The sequence below is a fragment of the Ammospiza caudacuta genome, chromosome 12, assembly GCF_027887145.1.
Source record: "Ammospiza caudacuta isolate bAmmCau1 chromosome 12, bAmmCau1.pri, whole genome shotgun sequence".
NCBI classification, from domain to species: Eukaryota; Metazoa; Chordata; class Aves; order Passeriformes; family Passerellidae; genus Ammospiza; species Ammospiza caudacuta.
This window is the reverse complement of record NC_080604.1, coordinates 13,062,047-13,077,171: the sequence shown is the minus strand read 5'-3', so window position 1 is coordinate 13,077,171 and position 15,125 is coordinate 13,062,047. Positions and strand designations below refer to the sequence as shown.

General features: G+C 43.6%; 1 protein-coding gene across 1 annotated transcript in view; it reads left to right on the top strand.

Moving 5' to 3' along the window:
- Positions 1 to 15,125, top strand: part of GRIP2 (glutamate receptor interacting protein 2) — a 247,092-nt gene that overhangs the window by 175,360 nt on the left and 56,607 nt on the right. Inside the window, exon 2 of the mRNA XM_058812879.1 lies at positions 13,952 to 14,032. Coding sequence (XP_058668862.1) covers positions 13,952 to 14,032 — 81 coding nt within the window. The remainder of the gene's footprint in view (positions 1 to 13,951; positions 14,033 to 15,125) is intronic.

Genomic DNA, 15,125 nt, shown 5'->3' with positions numbered 1-15,125 from the left:
GGGGGGATTTTGGGCACCATCTCTGCAGGGTCAGCCTCAGCTGATGCTCTGCAGCAGTGAAGCCATGCAGGGGAATCAGGGGGGTGTGAGTGTGAGGTAGGAATGGACTACGTGGGGTCCTGGGATAGAGCCACAGAGCTATGCCTGGAGTCAGTGGGAAGATGCTCAAGGATGTGCAGATCTGGATGAGACAGCCCAGGTGACTTGTAAACCTTGTACCCGTGGAGTTAAAATCAGAGTGAAGTTAGAAGAGCTCAGAGACAGAGGGTGCATCACTCATTGTTCCCTATTTCCCTCCGAGCCCAGGTGTCACTCTGTGGTCCATTGCTCCCTTGCCTGTCCGTGCTGTGCAGCATGTGGATCTTCTCCCTGCCATTCCCTGCTCCTTGTTGCTGCAGCCAGGCCATGGGAGGTGACTGCTGCCATCAAGGTGGTGGCAAATACCACCCAGCTCCAGGCTGGCTGCAGAGACAGTTGAGAGATAGATGCTGCGATTTGTGAGGCTGGACAAGAACCTTGAGACAACAGAGAAAGTTTTGTTATTATTAATAATAATAATTTCAAAAAAGAATCAAAGAAACTCCTCTTCCCCCTTGTATTTCAATTTATCCTAAATCTTTTCACTCAAGCAAGCTTGGCAGAAGGGCCCCATCACTTAGAGGGGGGATAAGCATTCACCTTACAGGAACTGGAAAACAAAATGTTTGGAAACTGTGGTGGAGGTGGGCAGGCAGAACTCCACTGGCTTTCCCTCCTTTGTAAAGGAGCCTTTATAATTCAGCAGCTGACTCCAGCAGCGTCATGAGCTATAATAGGCAATTAGCTCCTAGCAGATTTATGTGACACTGTGTTTTATAAGCAAACAGTCATGTGTGTTTAGTCATTAAATGGACCTGCTGTATCTGACATTCACTGAGACAATCTCTTCTCCCTCACCTCCCTGAGCACGCACTCAACTCTCCTGCAGCAGTGTGGACACACAGACACCCATACTTGTGTGAAACTGGTGGAAATGTATAATCAGCAGCTGCTTTTGGTTCTGACATGTAGTGGCAAGAGGTAAACTTTTGACAATACTTGCTTTTGGAGAATCCAGACTACATCTGGAGGTTAGAGAGGTGGGAATGGCAGATATCTGGTGCAGGGATGTTCCCCCACAATCCTGAGGACCCCTGGTGAGGTGAGGGGTTGGATGGGCCCTTGCACAGCACCCTGCCAAGGACTGGCATCCAAGTTTTTGCAGTGCTCCCCAGACTTCTCCAGACTTGGAAAGTAGTCAGGTTTAGTATTCATAGTTAATTTTAGATATACCTGCGCACGCATCTCTTCCACACATCCATTACACACTCTGCAGAACCTGCTGGTTTTAATTTTTATTAGCACAAGTGCCTTGTTGAATCAAAATTAAGTGGGTATTTGGAAGCATAATGTGAAGCATTACATTTAATGGTCTGTGCTCCTGCCTGGAGAAAAGCTGTCACGTGCATCTTCTCTCTTCCCAAGACTCTGCAGTCTTTAGCTACACCTGAATTTTCCCGAGTTCATTGCTACTTCCTACTGTCTATAAGCTTTAAAACTCCCAGCAGCAACCATTCAGGTGTGTTTTGCATCTTTTCAGATGTAGCCTCATTCTGCTGCCCACCTGCCTGGCCTTGGGTTGTGGTGTGTGAGGAGAGGGCAGGTTTGGGTGCAGGTGGAGCTGCGCTGCTGGAACTGCTCAGTCCAGCCCTGGGAGAGCTCCTGTGCCTCTCCCCTTCTTATCCAGGCTCCCCTCCCTTGTTCAAAGGGGAGCAGGTGTCTGCCTGGGGCAATGCAAAACTGACTTTTCCTCAGTCCTAGGCATGAGTCTGCCAGTCCCTCTGGCGTTTGTGATGGTTGGGAGAGCTGGGACTCTCACCAAATTGCAAGGGCTGTTCTAACCAGTGTCCCCATTTCCCAACCTGAGCCTCCTTTTGGCCATACCTTGCACCTGGCTAATCCTTTGATTGCCACAGTTTTGGGTTTCAAAAAAAGGCCAAGGGAAAACTGACCCACAGAGCTATGGGGCATGAATTCTTCACAGAGCAGGATTTCCTTGTGAAAATTTCAAGGTTGTCTTGGCTTACAGGTACTCGCAAGAAGCATCTTTGTGAGCTTTTCAGAGACTCACAGAGAACAGCTTGCAGCATTTTGTTCTGAATTTCACCAGGAGTTTCCATGTCTTTTGTGAATTCTTGTGCTGGCTGAAGTTGAGACTGGGTTCTCCACCTGTTTTGTTTCACCTGTGTGATATAAAGCAATTGGAAAGCAGCACAGCAGTTTGCATTAAGGCAGCCATGGGAAACAGCTGGAATACATTAATAAGTCTGCTGGAGCAGGGTCTCATCCATCTTTCATACTGAACAGATGTTTGCTTTCATTGAAGTGGTGCTGTGCTGATCTTTGACATCAGCCTGTTTGGAGGCTGGCACGTTGGCAGAGTCTGAAGCCAAGTCAAGGCTTAATGGGAAGCAAGAAGTGGGCAAACACAAGAGCTGAGCTTGTTGAAAGCAAGATTTAATGGGCAATTCAGGCAAATTTTTAACAGCTGGTTTGATGGGATCAGGCTGCACCAGTTCCAACGTCCAATAATTTGGAGCTTTGGAACTTTCATATTTCATGTTGTTGTCCTGCTAAATGTGATATTCCTGACTCTTCGATTTCTCTCCTTCTCCCTCCTTGCTTTCATTTTAAGTGAGGCTCTTGCTTACTCTTTCTTTAGTCATTTAGCAATAAGCTTATTCCATCTCTCACACAGCTCCCTTGAATCCTCCTGACACAGTCTAGGATAAATCAGCCTGGGCTCATACATGGGCCATTGCATAAGAGATGGTTTGTGTGTCAGAGTCTAAAATCTACATATGTTTAGATGAGTCCTGAAGTGGGAACATCTGTATGTATTAATATATAATGGCTTTTACCACATGAATGAATAATCCAACTCCCACGATTTGGTATTTACTTTTTTTGAAACATTGCTACTTAGCTGAACACTGAGGGAGAATCACATTTATGGGAATTAAGTCCTAGTAAGGTTTAGCAGAGCTTCTTGGATAAGCTGGAAACAAGTCTAAATGGGGTGCCAGAAATCTTTCTTTTACAATAGTTAATGCTGTCTGGAATTTCTTCCTGAATTTTTGACTCCCACTGGCTTTTAAGCACTTTGCATCAAAATGCAGTACAAATCTGGGATAAAGCACCTGATTTGCCACCTACTGCATTAAATGTCTTCCTCTGTGATGTCACCTTCCTGCAGCATCAGCTGCCTTTGCAGTGCTAAAATCGGTTCCCAAACCTTGGGGGCTGCACTGTGAGCTGGGGGCTCCAGCTGGGGCATCACCTTATTGCTGGCAAACCTGACTGTGAGATGTCTTAGTGCACTGGTCCGTGGGATGATGCAAAAAGCTGTTGGAGATAAGTTTTACCCGAATCTATTTGCTCACTTCACACCTTGATCCCTGGCTCATGCTTTTATTGAATGTTACTGCCCTGAAATGCACCTCTTCTGTTGCCTGATTTGCCAGTGTTTGTTTTGTTTTGTTTTGCTCTGCTGTTTTTGTTTTCCTGTGGTTTGCAAGGGTTTTCTTATTGCTGTTGGCACTGAGATTGATGTATACCACACATGGACCTGTATCAATCTCAGCCACCTCTTGAACTGCCACTGTAAATCTCCCAGATTTGATCCTTCATTTAATTTTCTGTGCCTTTCCTGAGTCAGAGCAGACTTGTGATTGGGAGCAGAGAGAGGCTGCTAACCTGGATATGTGGTCGGGTGACCTTCCTTGAAAAAGCCCTGCTGGGCTCCCCTTGCCCACCCCTTGTTATATCTTGCTGGTACAAGTGTTGCTTATGTCAAACTGATGGGATCAGCAGGGAAGCAAGATGTGATTTGCTTTTCCAGAAGCAAAAAGAAGGGTCTTTTCTCAGCTTATCTAAGGAGCTGTGTTTTCTAAAAGGTTTCCTTAAGCTTGCTTTACTTCTCTTCAGTTGGTCTCCACATGGACTGCTGTACGTTTAGAGCTGCTAAAATTTTGCATGTGCTCTTTGGGGCACATAATTTACTTTTGTAACAAGGACTCTCTTTAAAATACTATAGAAGTAAAACAAAAAAAGGCATTACAGCTGTAGCTAAGTCCCTCTTTGTAAAGGATTATGAGGCTGAATGTTGGCACAATGTTCTTTTTGCCACCTCATCTTCCCTGTCTGGTGAAGAATCCAGTGGTTTTTCCTTTGCTTTGTCTACTGCCTGTCACAAGAGATTTGCTCTTGACAATTTGCCTGCTGAACTGGGAAAAGTTATCTGTCTGTAGCAAAGCCCAGAATTAAAAACTGTTGTCTCAAGTCCTAATTTACAAACTCCACGATATCCAATGATAGTTTTCATTACTCCTACTTCTATTTCAGAACTCATGTTCTGTTTTTTTACTTCCTATCCAGGTATATATTTGGAAGTGGGTTTTCCAGTTTTCCTCTGTTTGAAATAAAACATCTTTTCACCATAAAAATGTAGCTCAGGGAACCCTGTCAGTCATTGCTTTTTGTCTCTGCTGCAGTAATATTGATGTATCCTTCTGCTTCATTTGAGGTGGGATCTTCAGCTTTGAGCTGGTCAAAACTGCAGAAAATATTTATTATGGGCAAAAATTACCCTTTCACTGAACGGTGATATTTCTTTTCAGCCAATTTAATCCCGAATGGCACCTTCACCTGTTTTGTTTTGGTTTTTTTTTGTAAGACTGGGTTGTGACTGAGCCATTCAACATCCAGTTTCACTCCCTGCATAATACAGGTCAAAGAGCTTAGTTCCTGGGAACCATCCTCTGAATTGCCTAAGGGCTGCCAAATGCTTCTGAGAAAGATGTCCATCCATCATGCCAAGATATTCTGTAACACAGTGTCCAGGTCATTAATTCTTTGCATTCAGTGGAAAGAGAGGACATGCACATGTTCCAACATCTAGGATGCATCTATAGCTTCCCTTCTCAAATTCTGGCTCTCTAGCTCTGCCCTGAAGGGTTCTGTGCTCTCCAGCCAGGCTCACACACCAGACCAGATTGCCTTCTCCCTTCTCTACAGTACAGCCCTACCTTGTACTTCTTAAACTCCTTTTCTCCTTGGAAAGTTAACAGCCTCTTGATTTAACAGTTCTTTTGTAAGATCTTGGAGGATGAAAGACAACAAGTACCGTTTTTAAAGCAATCATAATAGGGATCAAAGGAGAGTTTGTAAAAAGCAAAATAGGTGCAAGAATTTGCTATCACTATCACTGCAGCAAATTGATCTCCACTTCAGAAGATGGAAGTCCTGACTTCTCCCTGTTCTGTCACCCCCAAGCTGTTGCTTTGTGCTTCATGCTCCCACCCAGGCTGGGCATGAGGGTGCCCAGCTCTTGGCACTGCCAATGGCCCTTGAGTCTTGTCTCTCTGTCTCCTCCCTGGACCTCTGTGAGTCCAACCCCGGCATTAGATAAGACAGTAAAAACCCCAAAAAGACACCAAGATGAAATATATTTTAATATGAACATTGATAATGTTTTTGGCTTCAACTATTTATATATCAGAAAATAAAAGCTGTTGCCTGCTAGGGTGTAGCTTTTGACAAGCTGCCTTAGTTGGAAGGCAGCTTGGAGCCAAACCCTTTGCAGTGAAAACATTCATGATGGTTTTCATTAAAGGAAACCTTGTTTTCCTTTTTTGACTAACTCCAGGGTTTTTAAAGAAGTAAGTAATAGTGGCCTCTAGACTTAGGTGGCACCAGTGATTTGAGTGCTAAAGTCTAATAAACTGACAGTACTTAATTTCATTTGATTGAAAACCCACAATAGAGCTGTCTTTTATTATTTGATTTTACTCCACAGTCACTTAGCATGGCATTTGGAGCTTGAAAGAAGGTAAGTCCTCAGGGTTTGGATTCAGCAGGCTGCATTTCTTATCCACCTCCATATTTAAGAAAGAGTTTGGAAGCTTACATGGAGTTAATAGGGAGAATTGATTCCCTTGCCAGCTAGGATTTACTGCTGCCTGCTGCTTAGATTAATAAATCCAGTTGTATCTAGTGAAGCATTCTTCCTTGGAAATGATGTTAGACTTTATTGGTAATTTCTCACCATATTACAATTTCTAACTTGGATAATTTCCATGAAAGATCAGTCTGAAAATGTATCTTATTTGTCTTGAATTTTTACTCTTGAAAGTTAGTTTCTTCAGATAACACAATCAATATATCAGCAATATTTCATCTTTCTAGCTTAGTGTTGGACTGTCCCCAGTATACTCTATGCTGCTTAATAAGAGAAATTGCCAGATTGACTGGAAAATGTAACTTTAATAACATCATTTCAGGCACTAGAACCATTGAGAAATAATAATCTCATGGAGTTGGTTTTTGCACTATTCTTGTCTCTTGTGCACAGAATTACTGTGGATGCTCTGTGTGAGTCTGTGTGTGCAAACAACCTGCAAGGGGGTGAGGCACTGCAGGGCTTCCTCTGCCACTGGGTCATCCACAAATATAAACTGGTGAAGCTGTCTGAAAATGCCTGGGAGGATGAGAAGGATTGCAGGAAGGGAAGTCTCTCTCCATTTTTCTCTTTCTATTTTTTAACACTAGAAATGCAAATCTTGCTGGGGACTGCTTAAGAAAAGTGAACAGCAGAGAGCTCAGTGAGTGAAGAGGGATCTTCTTGGTGTTGATGTTGTTAGAGAATTGTTAGGAAGAGATGGATAAAAGTGAAGATTCTTGGGTTTTTTTTGGAAAAGCTATTTGTGCTGAAGATACAGCCTGTGAAATCCCTCAAGCAGCTCTTAATAAGCCTAACTTAATGCACAAAATCATATCCTCACTGGAATCAGAAAAGAGTCATCCCTGATACTTTTAAATGGAGGAAACAAAATCACAGGGTACTTCAGAAGAGCAACATAAGCTCCTCTGTGAACAGAAGAGCAAAGGAATGCTTCATTTCCAGCTGATCTGCATCCACTATCCCCTGGGCTCCTCCCTACCATGCAGAGGAAAATGAGTGGTGAAGTTGGGCTAGACCTGGTTTGCACAACAGCTCTTTGCTTTTCTGAGAGCAATAACTTAAATTTTCTCTACTCAAAACACTTTAATTGAAAGTTACAAGATTATAAACCTCTTTCAGGCTGCAGTCTCTCTCCCTCCTCCAGGCTGATGGATATTGGCCACTGGCTTCCAGAGGTGCAGAGGACAGTAGATGAAGAGCATGGGAATTAAACTTTCATACAAAACCAGAAGAGACAAAACAGGAGGTGGTTTTAGTAATTTTTTTTTTTTACTTTTATAGGTATTTTTTCTTCCATCTCTCAATACAGCTTGAGTAGCAATTAAGAACTGCTTCCAGGTCCTCTATCACAGAGTCCCTTGGATGTGCTGATTAGATAAAGCGACTCTGTGTTGGCTTGCAAAGCAATAATGAGAACAAACAATGCATTGTAGCAAGGTATAGAAATTATATGAGTGCATGAGTGTAATGATTCTTAAATTGAGTTTTTTTTTCCTTTTTTCCTTTTTTTTCCTCCCTTTGAATGTTATGTATTTAATGAAAACAATGAAGAGCACCAGATGTTGGCACTGCAAGCTGAGTCCAGCATTCATTCTTATCAGATGGGACTTGGATCAGTCTTTGAGAGGTGTTTAATATCCTGTGAAAGCTGATGTGAGTTAAACCTTACCAAAGCCTGGCTTTTCTGCAAAGTTAACTTAAATGGGTTTTGTGCACACAAAACTTGTTTACTAAAAGCAGAAACTCTTCCCACATCTTCATGCAAAGCAGGAATCTTCCATCAGTGTTATCTGCTACAGTCTTGCAGGGGGTAAGAAATATGCTTTTATATCCCCTGGAAGCCAACCTGCTTGGTAACAGAGACATGTTCTGGCTCATATCTTGGTCCCATAAAAGCCACTGCTGTGCAAATAATTATCTACAGCATTTCAGTTGAAAATGATTGCTTGAAACAAATTGTTCCTTTAAAAGTAATCTTGGTTTCTTATTAAAAATAAAAAAAAAAAAACAAAACCCAGAAGAACAAAGCATGAAGGTTCTGTTGAACAATAGGCTATTGTATTTTCCTAGAACTGATTTCTGTGAATACAGCAGCAGGTGTTATGAAATTGTACATGCCTGAGAAGGGTTGGTAGGTGAATGAATACAGAAGAAAAGAAGGAGATGTGGAGGGTGTGGGGAGACGAATTTCATGCTGTGTCTATTGAGGAGAAGGAATTAAAAAGTACAACTTCCTTTTGGAATACCTTTGAAGTTTGGGCAAGTTCTTCCTGGCTCAGAAGCCAGGAGCAGCAGCTACACAAGTGGATGGAAGAGCTGCCACAACAGCCTCTGGTGGCACAAGAAGCTGCAGTTGGTGGAGCACGTTCCCAGGCCAGGTTGGGAACACAATGTCATTGCAGTGAGGCTGGCACAGGGACTGGCAGCAGGTTCAGAACAATTTTTTTCCCCAGAATTGTCTGGGAAAACGGGATAAAGCTCAGTTGTTTTTGGGGCAAGAGCCTTATTTCCAGCAAGGGTATTTCTTGTATAGTATGGCTGTTTTCCTGGGCTGTTAACTCAGAAATTTGTGATGAGAGAAGTTAAGAGGAAACTTCCCCAACTTCTCATTTGCCTCTGGGTGGCTCCTGAGTATGAGCTGGGAGGGGATTTGTTGCCAGCAAAGGGATAAATAAGAGGCTTTTCTTTACAAAAGGCAACCTCTGCAATGTTTAGTAGATTTGTTGATACATGTATTTATGAAATTAGGGAGGAGCTGCTCCCTAAATAGCTTGGTCTGTTCCAGCCTGAGCTCACTGGTTAAGGGGAATTTTTTTTTAATCTTTCTGGCTCAAAGGAAGGGAAAAGCATTTCAAAACACTGCTTGACTTTGGATTAGTGCTGTGGGAGAGTCACATGAAAGGTGCCCTGGGCTGAGGGAAGAGCTAGAGCTGTGGTGGGCACTGGGTTTTTCACTGGCATTCTTCAAGCCCACCCCACCTTCTCAAGAATAAAAAGTGATGAAACACTAGGCCCTTTCAGAGTTTAGTTGGCATTTTTGTTTGTGGTGCTTTTTGGTTTTTTATTTTTTTATTTTTTTTTAATGCAGCAAGCTAAAATCAGTGTGATGAAAATTTAAAGCAGAAGTGACTTTCTCTTTTCTTGTTTTAAGCACAGGAGTGTGGACTATCTTGTCTAAGGATTTAGTGTATTTGTTGCTGTATGCTTGGATTAGTTTTATGTAGGGCAGGATTATGCTTTAGCTCAACTTTTTCAGGAAAAGCAGTCTAGAGATCACTGATAGAAGTGTTTCATCTGTTTCTTGGGGTTCTATTTATTTCTATTTATTTCTCTTTTCTTTAAGTTTAATGATACAGAGCCAAAGCACTGTATTTCTAGAGATGGGAAACGACCTGAGCAGCTGTACTGGTTATAGTGAACTCATGTACAGATTTTCCAAGGGCCTGAGGAGCTATGGATTTTGATGGGCAGAAGAAAATTCAAGCCACCTGCTGAGGAAGGCTTGGGGAAGGTGGGATCCTTTATGCAAACAGCTCCTTGTCTGAAGCCAACACATGGGAGGAGCTTTTGCTCTGCAGTGAGCTTTGTAATTAAGTACTTTCAGGAAATCATGCGGTCTGTAGCAGTATTCAGTGGGCTTTTTGTTTTCCTGTCCTGGCCTCTCTGGATCTGTCTGTCTCCCATGTTAAAGGCTAAGTGCCTTGAAGATGAGAGGCCACCACTGTGCTGCTCTTGTGCAGAGCTGACACTGGCACTGCTGTCCCCATCCTGCTGTGGTGGTGCTGAAATATCCCAAAGTGACCTGGGGAGTTGTGCTGGAGGGGCAGTTGGGTACAGCCTTGCAATCCAGCCCAAATCCATCACTGGTGCATGAGATGCCTCTGGCTGTGCTGCCATGTGGAGTGCCAGCCTGGGGAGAGTGGGGAGGATTGTGTTCCTGTCCTCCTCTGATGATGGTCCAGCTCCTGGCCAGGCTATAGTGGGGGCTGTGCCATGTGTGAGCTAAAAACAAATTTCAGATTCAGAATGGGTGTGCATGGATATACCACTCCTCTACCCCTCCTTCTGGTAATATATAAAATTTTTAAAGGTGATGAGATGCCTAAAGATGCAGCTAGATGATTATAGTCTGTTTTTGAAGTACATGTCTGCATCTTCAGGCACTCAGAGATCTTTAAAATCCCAGGCACTGGAGGTTTGCTCCCAGAACCCTGTTTGAATCATCACTGGTTGCCTGACCCACGCTCGTGTACCCTTGGCTGCTCTTTGCCTGACTACACATAAATGCCTCCCTTGACTTCCAGAATTAACTCTCCTCAAAATGGATCAAATTGCAATTAGTTTTAGTCATTTGGATTTCTGCTTCCAGTCCTATGCTTTTATTCTAGCAAAAAAATACCGGCTTGCCTTAGTGTGAACAGCTTTTGGTTCTTAATGCTGGTTTGGTATTCATTTGCCTAAAGAAGGAATGCAATTACCCTGTAGCAAAATAACTGTCTCCAACTGTCTTTTTTCCATTAAACAAATGGGAGGTTTTACCCCTTGGTCTTCCCATAAGATTAATGCACTTTCTCTGCAGGAACTGTCTTAAAGTGATCCAGGAATCTGAACAACTTGCATACAGCAGTCTAATTGTCACAGAATCTGATTTAGCCAATGCTCATTTTCATTAAGAAGTGATCTCTGCTAATAATAGACACTAATAGCTCTTCTAAATGAATAAACCCCCAAACTTTCCTTTTTCCCCCCACAGGCAGGGATAATGAACTCCTAAATCAGTGCTCTTTCCAAGGAAGCTTTTTTCCCCCATTTTAACAATTTGGTTTGGCAGCTAACTGATGTCAGGAGATCCTGGTGCCTGTGCTTGCAGGGGCAGTAGAGTCTGCCCTGGCTGTCCTTCATTCCTGCCCCCCAGCTAAAGCATGGAGATTTTTCCTGCTCCTTCATCTGTCCAGTGTGTTTTGAAGGAATGAGATGGGGATTCTCTCTTATTTACTGTCACTATATATGGTACACTGTACACTGATGTGTATCACTGTTCTGCACTGCTTCTGCAGGGGAGGAGAGTTCAAAGCTCTGTGGGAAGGTGAGAGGACTCAGAAGTTCTTCTCTCTCTGGTGTTATGTAAATAGTAAGGCATGTAAATAGTAAAAACTCTTGTCAAAGGCTTACAGGAACTTTGTATGTTGCCACAGATTCCCATCAATATAGGGATCAATATACGGAAAATGTTGCAATCTCAGTTTTATTGAGGGTCTTATGCACTTGGTGAGCTTTTCTGAAAGGTCTGGAGCCAGCATTACCATCACTGCTTGAAAACCATCAATTACACAATCTTTTTTTGGAAGATTCTGGCCCTCTTGCTGTGAGAGAAAAAGCTTGATAAATCCAACTCTAATAGCTCTAGCATGGATTGCTTGCAAAAATAACCTGCACAAGATTTAAAAAGAGAGTTACTTTCCCAATTTTAAGGAGAAGAGAGGTTCATGGATTTTCAGTGCTTGGGTTGGTGCTGCAGTTTTGGCTGACTGAGCAATCAAGGCTCGTTAGAGCCTCACCCCCAAACTAGCACTATGCTAGGCAGAAGAAATTACTGAGAGCACAAAAAGAAGGAGTTCCTTTATTTAAAAAAAAACCAATATAATCCCTTGCACAAACAAACAAAAGAGTTCATAAAAAGTGACTTCATTATTACCAGCTTGAGTGGCAGAGCAGGAAATGGGCTGCAAATGAACAAAGAGCTGTGCACAGGCAGAGATGCTCTGCAGGCAAATGCCAGCTCCCATTTCCGCAGGCCACATGTGGCAGCCTCCTTTCCTGTGCAAACGTTGTAGCCAGATAATAAGAGGAAAAACCCAAACATTTTTCACATAATGCACTGAGTTTGGAAGGGAGGAACAATAGGAGGAGGGTAGCTGTGGTGCTGGTTATTTGCTGGCTGATGTGACTGTCAGGAGCAGTGGCACAGGGCGGCGTTGCTAATTGCCGGCAGGGCCTGTAGCTCGGGTCACTGCTCTTGGCCACTTGGCTGCTGCTGGAAGCTGTTGTTAATGCACAGGCAACCTTTTTCCTTGCTCAAAGGGAAGCCAAGGCGTGTTTGCCAACAGCTGTTGGGGTAGGAAGGGCAAGCAGTAGCGAATTGGGGTTTCCTATCAGCGCTGATTGGGGTTGTGATGGGGAAGTGGAGCGCAGAAGGGTGCTGGTGCCTGTCTGCTCTGGGGCGGTGTGTTTATGTGAAACAGATGGTTCTCTGCTTCAGTTTGCCAGCAGATTATGGAGCTGGCTTTGAACCATCTTGTGCGGTTTCCCAGGAATGCAGGGATCCCATCCACAGCAGAACCTCGCTGCCTTGAGCACATTACCTGGGGGCAGAGCTGGCAGCAGTGCTCTCCTGTGGAGGGCAGCTGCATGCTGGGGTGGTCCTCGCCTACTGCAGTGGCCTGTGGCACCAAAGGCACACTGATGCTCCAGTGCCAGCAAAAAGTTCCAGCCCTGGGCGGCCCAGGGTATGTTGCAGATGCCTTTTCCACAGTTACCTTCGGTGTTTCAAAAGGAACCTTCTGCTGCCTTTCCTGAGCTTGGAGATTCCTCTTCCAATGTGCTACTGCATTTGGGAAAGAAATAAAGGGTGGCTGTAGCTGTTGGGAATGTGTGCACGGAGCAGTTGGATTTGTCCTGCTTCTCCTCTGGGAATTGCCACCTTCCTTTATTCACCCAAACCATCCCTGTTATCTGACTCTGCAGTTCTGCCAGGGATGAGGTGACTGATAGAGAGAGGAGAAACCAGAATATTAGGAAAAACCTCCTGGTGAGAGAGACTAAGATTTTACACTGTCTTTTTTCTGTTTATGGGGAAAGTGGGCTGCCAGCAAACTGAACGTTGGGATTGGGTCTACTCTGTACAGACCCTTGTCTTGAATGAGGCTGCATTAAAATTTTTCTTCATTTTGTATGGAGTGGGACAAAAACTTCTTTGTACCTTAAATGTAACTTATTTAAGGGCTGTGGACAGGAATAAATTGATAAGGTTTTCAATAACCTGTATTTATACTATCATGTACCGCTTCTAAACCTTCACAGCTACTGAAAAATTCAAGAATGTGGTCACTGAGAATGGGAGTTATTTGGTACTATATGGTTACTGGAAATTATTGATTGGAAAAGTGCCAGCTTTTTATGAAATGCCGTAAAAATAGACATTTTAGATGGATGGAAATGAGATCTGCAAAAGCATGCTGCCTTCTCTGCAGATAAACTCTGTGATAACACTGTAGCAGTCTTCCAATAGGACAATACAAAGATATTTAGATGCTTTAAATTTCAGCTTATGCTGGACAGTGTATTTACAGTGTATAATGCTATTCTCTCTCCACTCTGGCTTTTTTTCCTTTTAATCATTTAAAAGAGGGTGCTCTCTATATTGTACAGAGGCTGGAACAGCAGCTCGAAAAGGTGACTGAAATAATGGGATCTATAAGAATAGGCAATTTCACTCAAGTATAGTGATTTAGTGCCCTGTTAGTGTCCTGATGTATGACTGCATTTCCAAAGTTTTTTCACAAGCATAATGACAGGCTTGAAACTTGTGATGTTTCAAGTGTCCCAGCTTTCTCTATCCTCAGCTGTTCACATAATTACAGGAGTAAGGGAATTTTGTTCCCTCCTAGCAGATTAGCTCCAAGAAGAATAAATCAGATAAAGTTACTGTCTTCCTGTTTCCCTCTCTACAAGGTGAGAGTCCACATGGTGCAGCGCAAACCTTGGGCTGGTAATGTTTTTTCTTGCCTGCAGTCTGTGATGCAGATGGGATTCCAATTTTGGTGTCATCAGGACAATTTCTTAAAGAGCTCTGGTTCAGTGGGTTGTGGCTTTTGGTACTAATTTCAGCTTCTGTGTTTGCTCTGCTCACAGATGATGGCCCTTACTCAAAGGGGAGCAAGGACTCTGGTGGGATGGACGCAGCCCTGGTCTCCAGGAGGCAAAGCATCCCAGGTAAAGGAGGGGGTCAGCTCCTGCTCCAAAACATTGGGGCTTCCATTACAGTTTACCTGGATACCCCTAAAATGGGTAAAACCCCTCAAAACACTAATTTTGGTGCATCTATCAGCAAGGCTTTTGCTGGAAGACAGAAATGGATGGTGGTAACTGGTCTCAGTGAGTGGTGTGTTACTGGTACAATCCCTGTCTTGTGTGGGCCTGTTGACAGTAGTTACAAGGGGGCTGGGAAAGGACTAATTCCTGCACTGAACTGACACTCACAAAGAAGAAAACAGCAGCAAAGAAGAGAGGGAAGAAATGCTGCCATAGCTGAGCTCATCAAGCTCAAGGAGGGAGACTAGCAGTGTCTGGCAAGCTTTGAATTTCCCACATCTGACTAAGTTTGTTTTGATATTTAGTCAATCACAGCCAATTTTTGTGTGAGATAAACCTCCCCAAGCAGAAACACCCCAGGGGCTGAAGAGGAAGTGGTAATTAATTTGCCTCTGCTGGCACTGGGCTTCATGTGCCAGCAGCACTCCAGCAGGTCTGGATGGGCTGCCTTGGACAACTCATCTCCTTCCTAGGAAAGCCAGGGACATGGTTTTGACTTCTGGCTGCTAATGACCAGTCACAGGGTTGGTTTAGTGTGTTCTAGGTAATGGGGAGGGAGGGGGGCCTTCTGCTATTGCTTCATCATTCAACACTTGTTCCAGAGGGTATTCTGCATCACACCACTGTAGGGCAGCCCTGATGGGGAGAGGCTCACAAGAACCAGTGCATCCAACAACCCCAGCTCAAGGCATCTCAATGGGGAGGGAAAAATTCAGGTGTGCTCTTCCTGCCCTGGGATGCAAAATCCAATCATATATGCCAGTAGAAGAAATCAAAATCTGCCCATATATGGTGCTTAAAGACTATATCTGGCACGACTAGATCCTCTACACTTTAAGGACTAGCTCACTTTTACTGTGTGGGTCTGTGACAGTGGCAGTAGATTTATAGAAGGATGGGTCAAAATTCCTTGTGACTGACCTTGATTGGTTGATCTCAGGGATCTGCCTTTTTTTGAAGCAGTAATTTCTCCTTGAACCCATAACAATGGGTA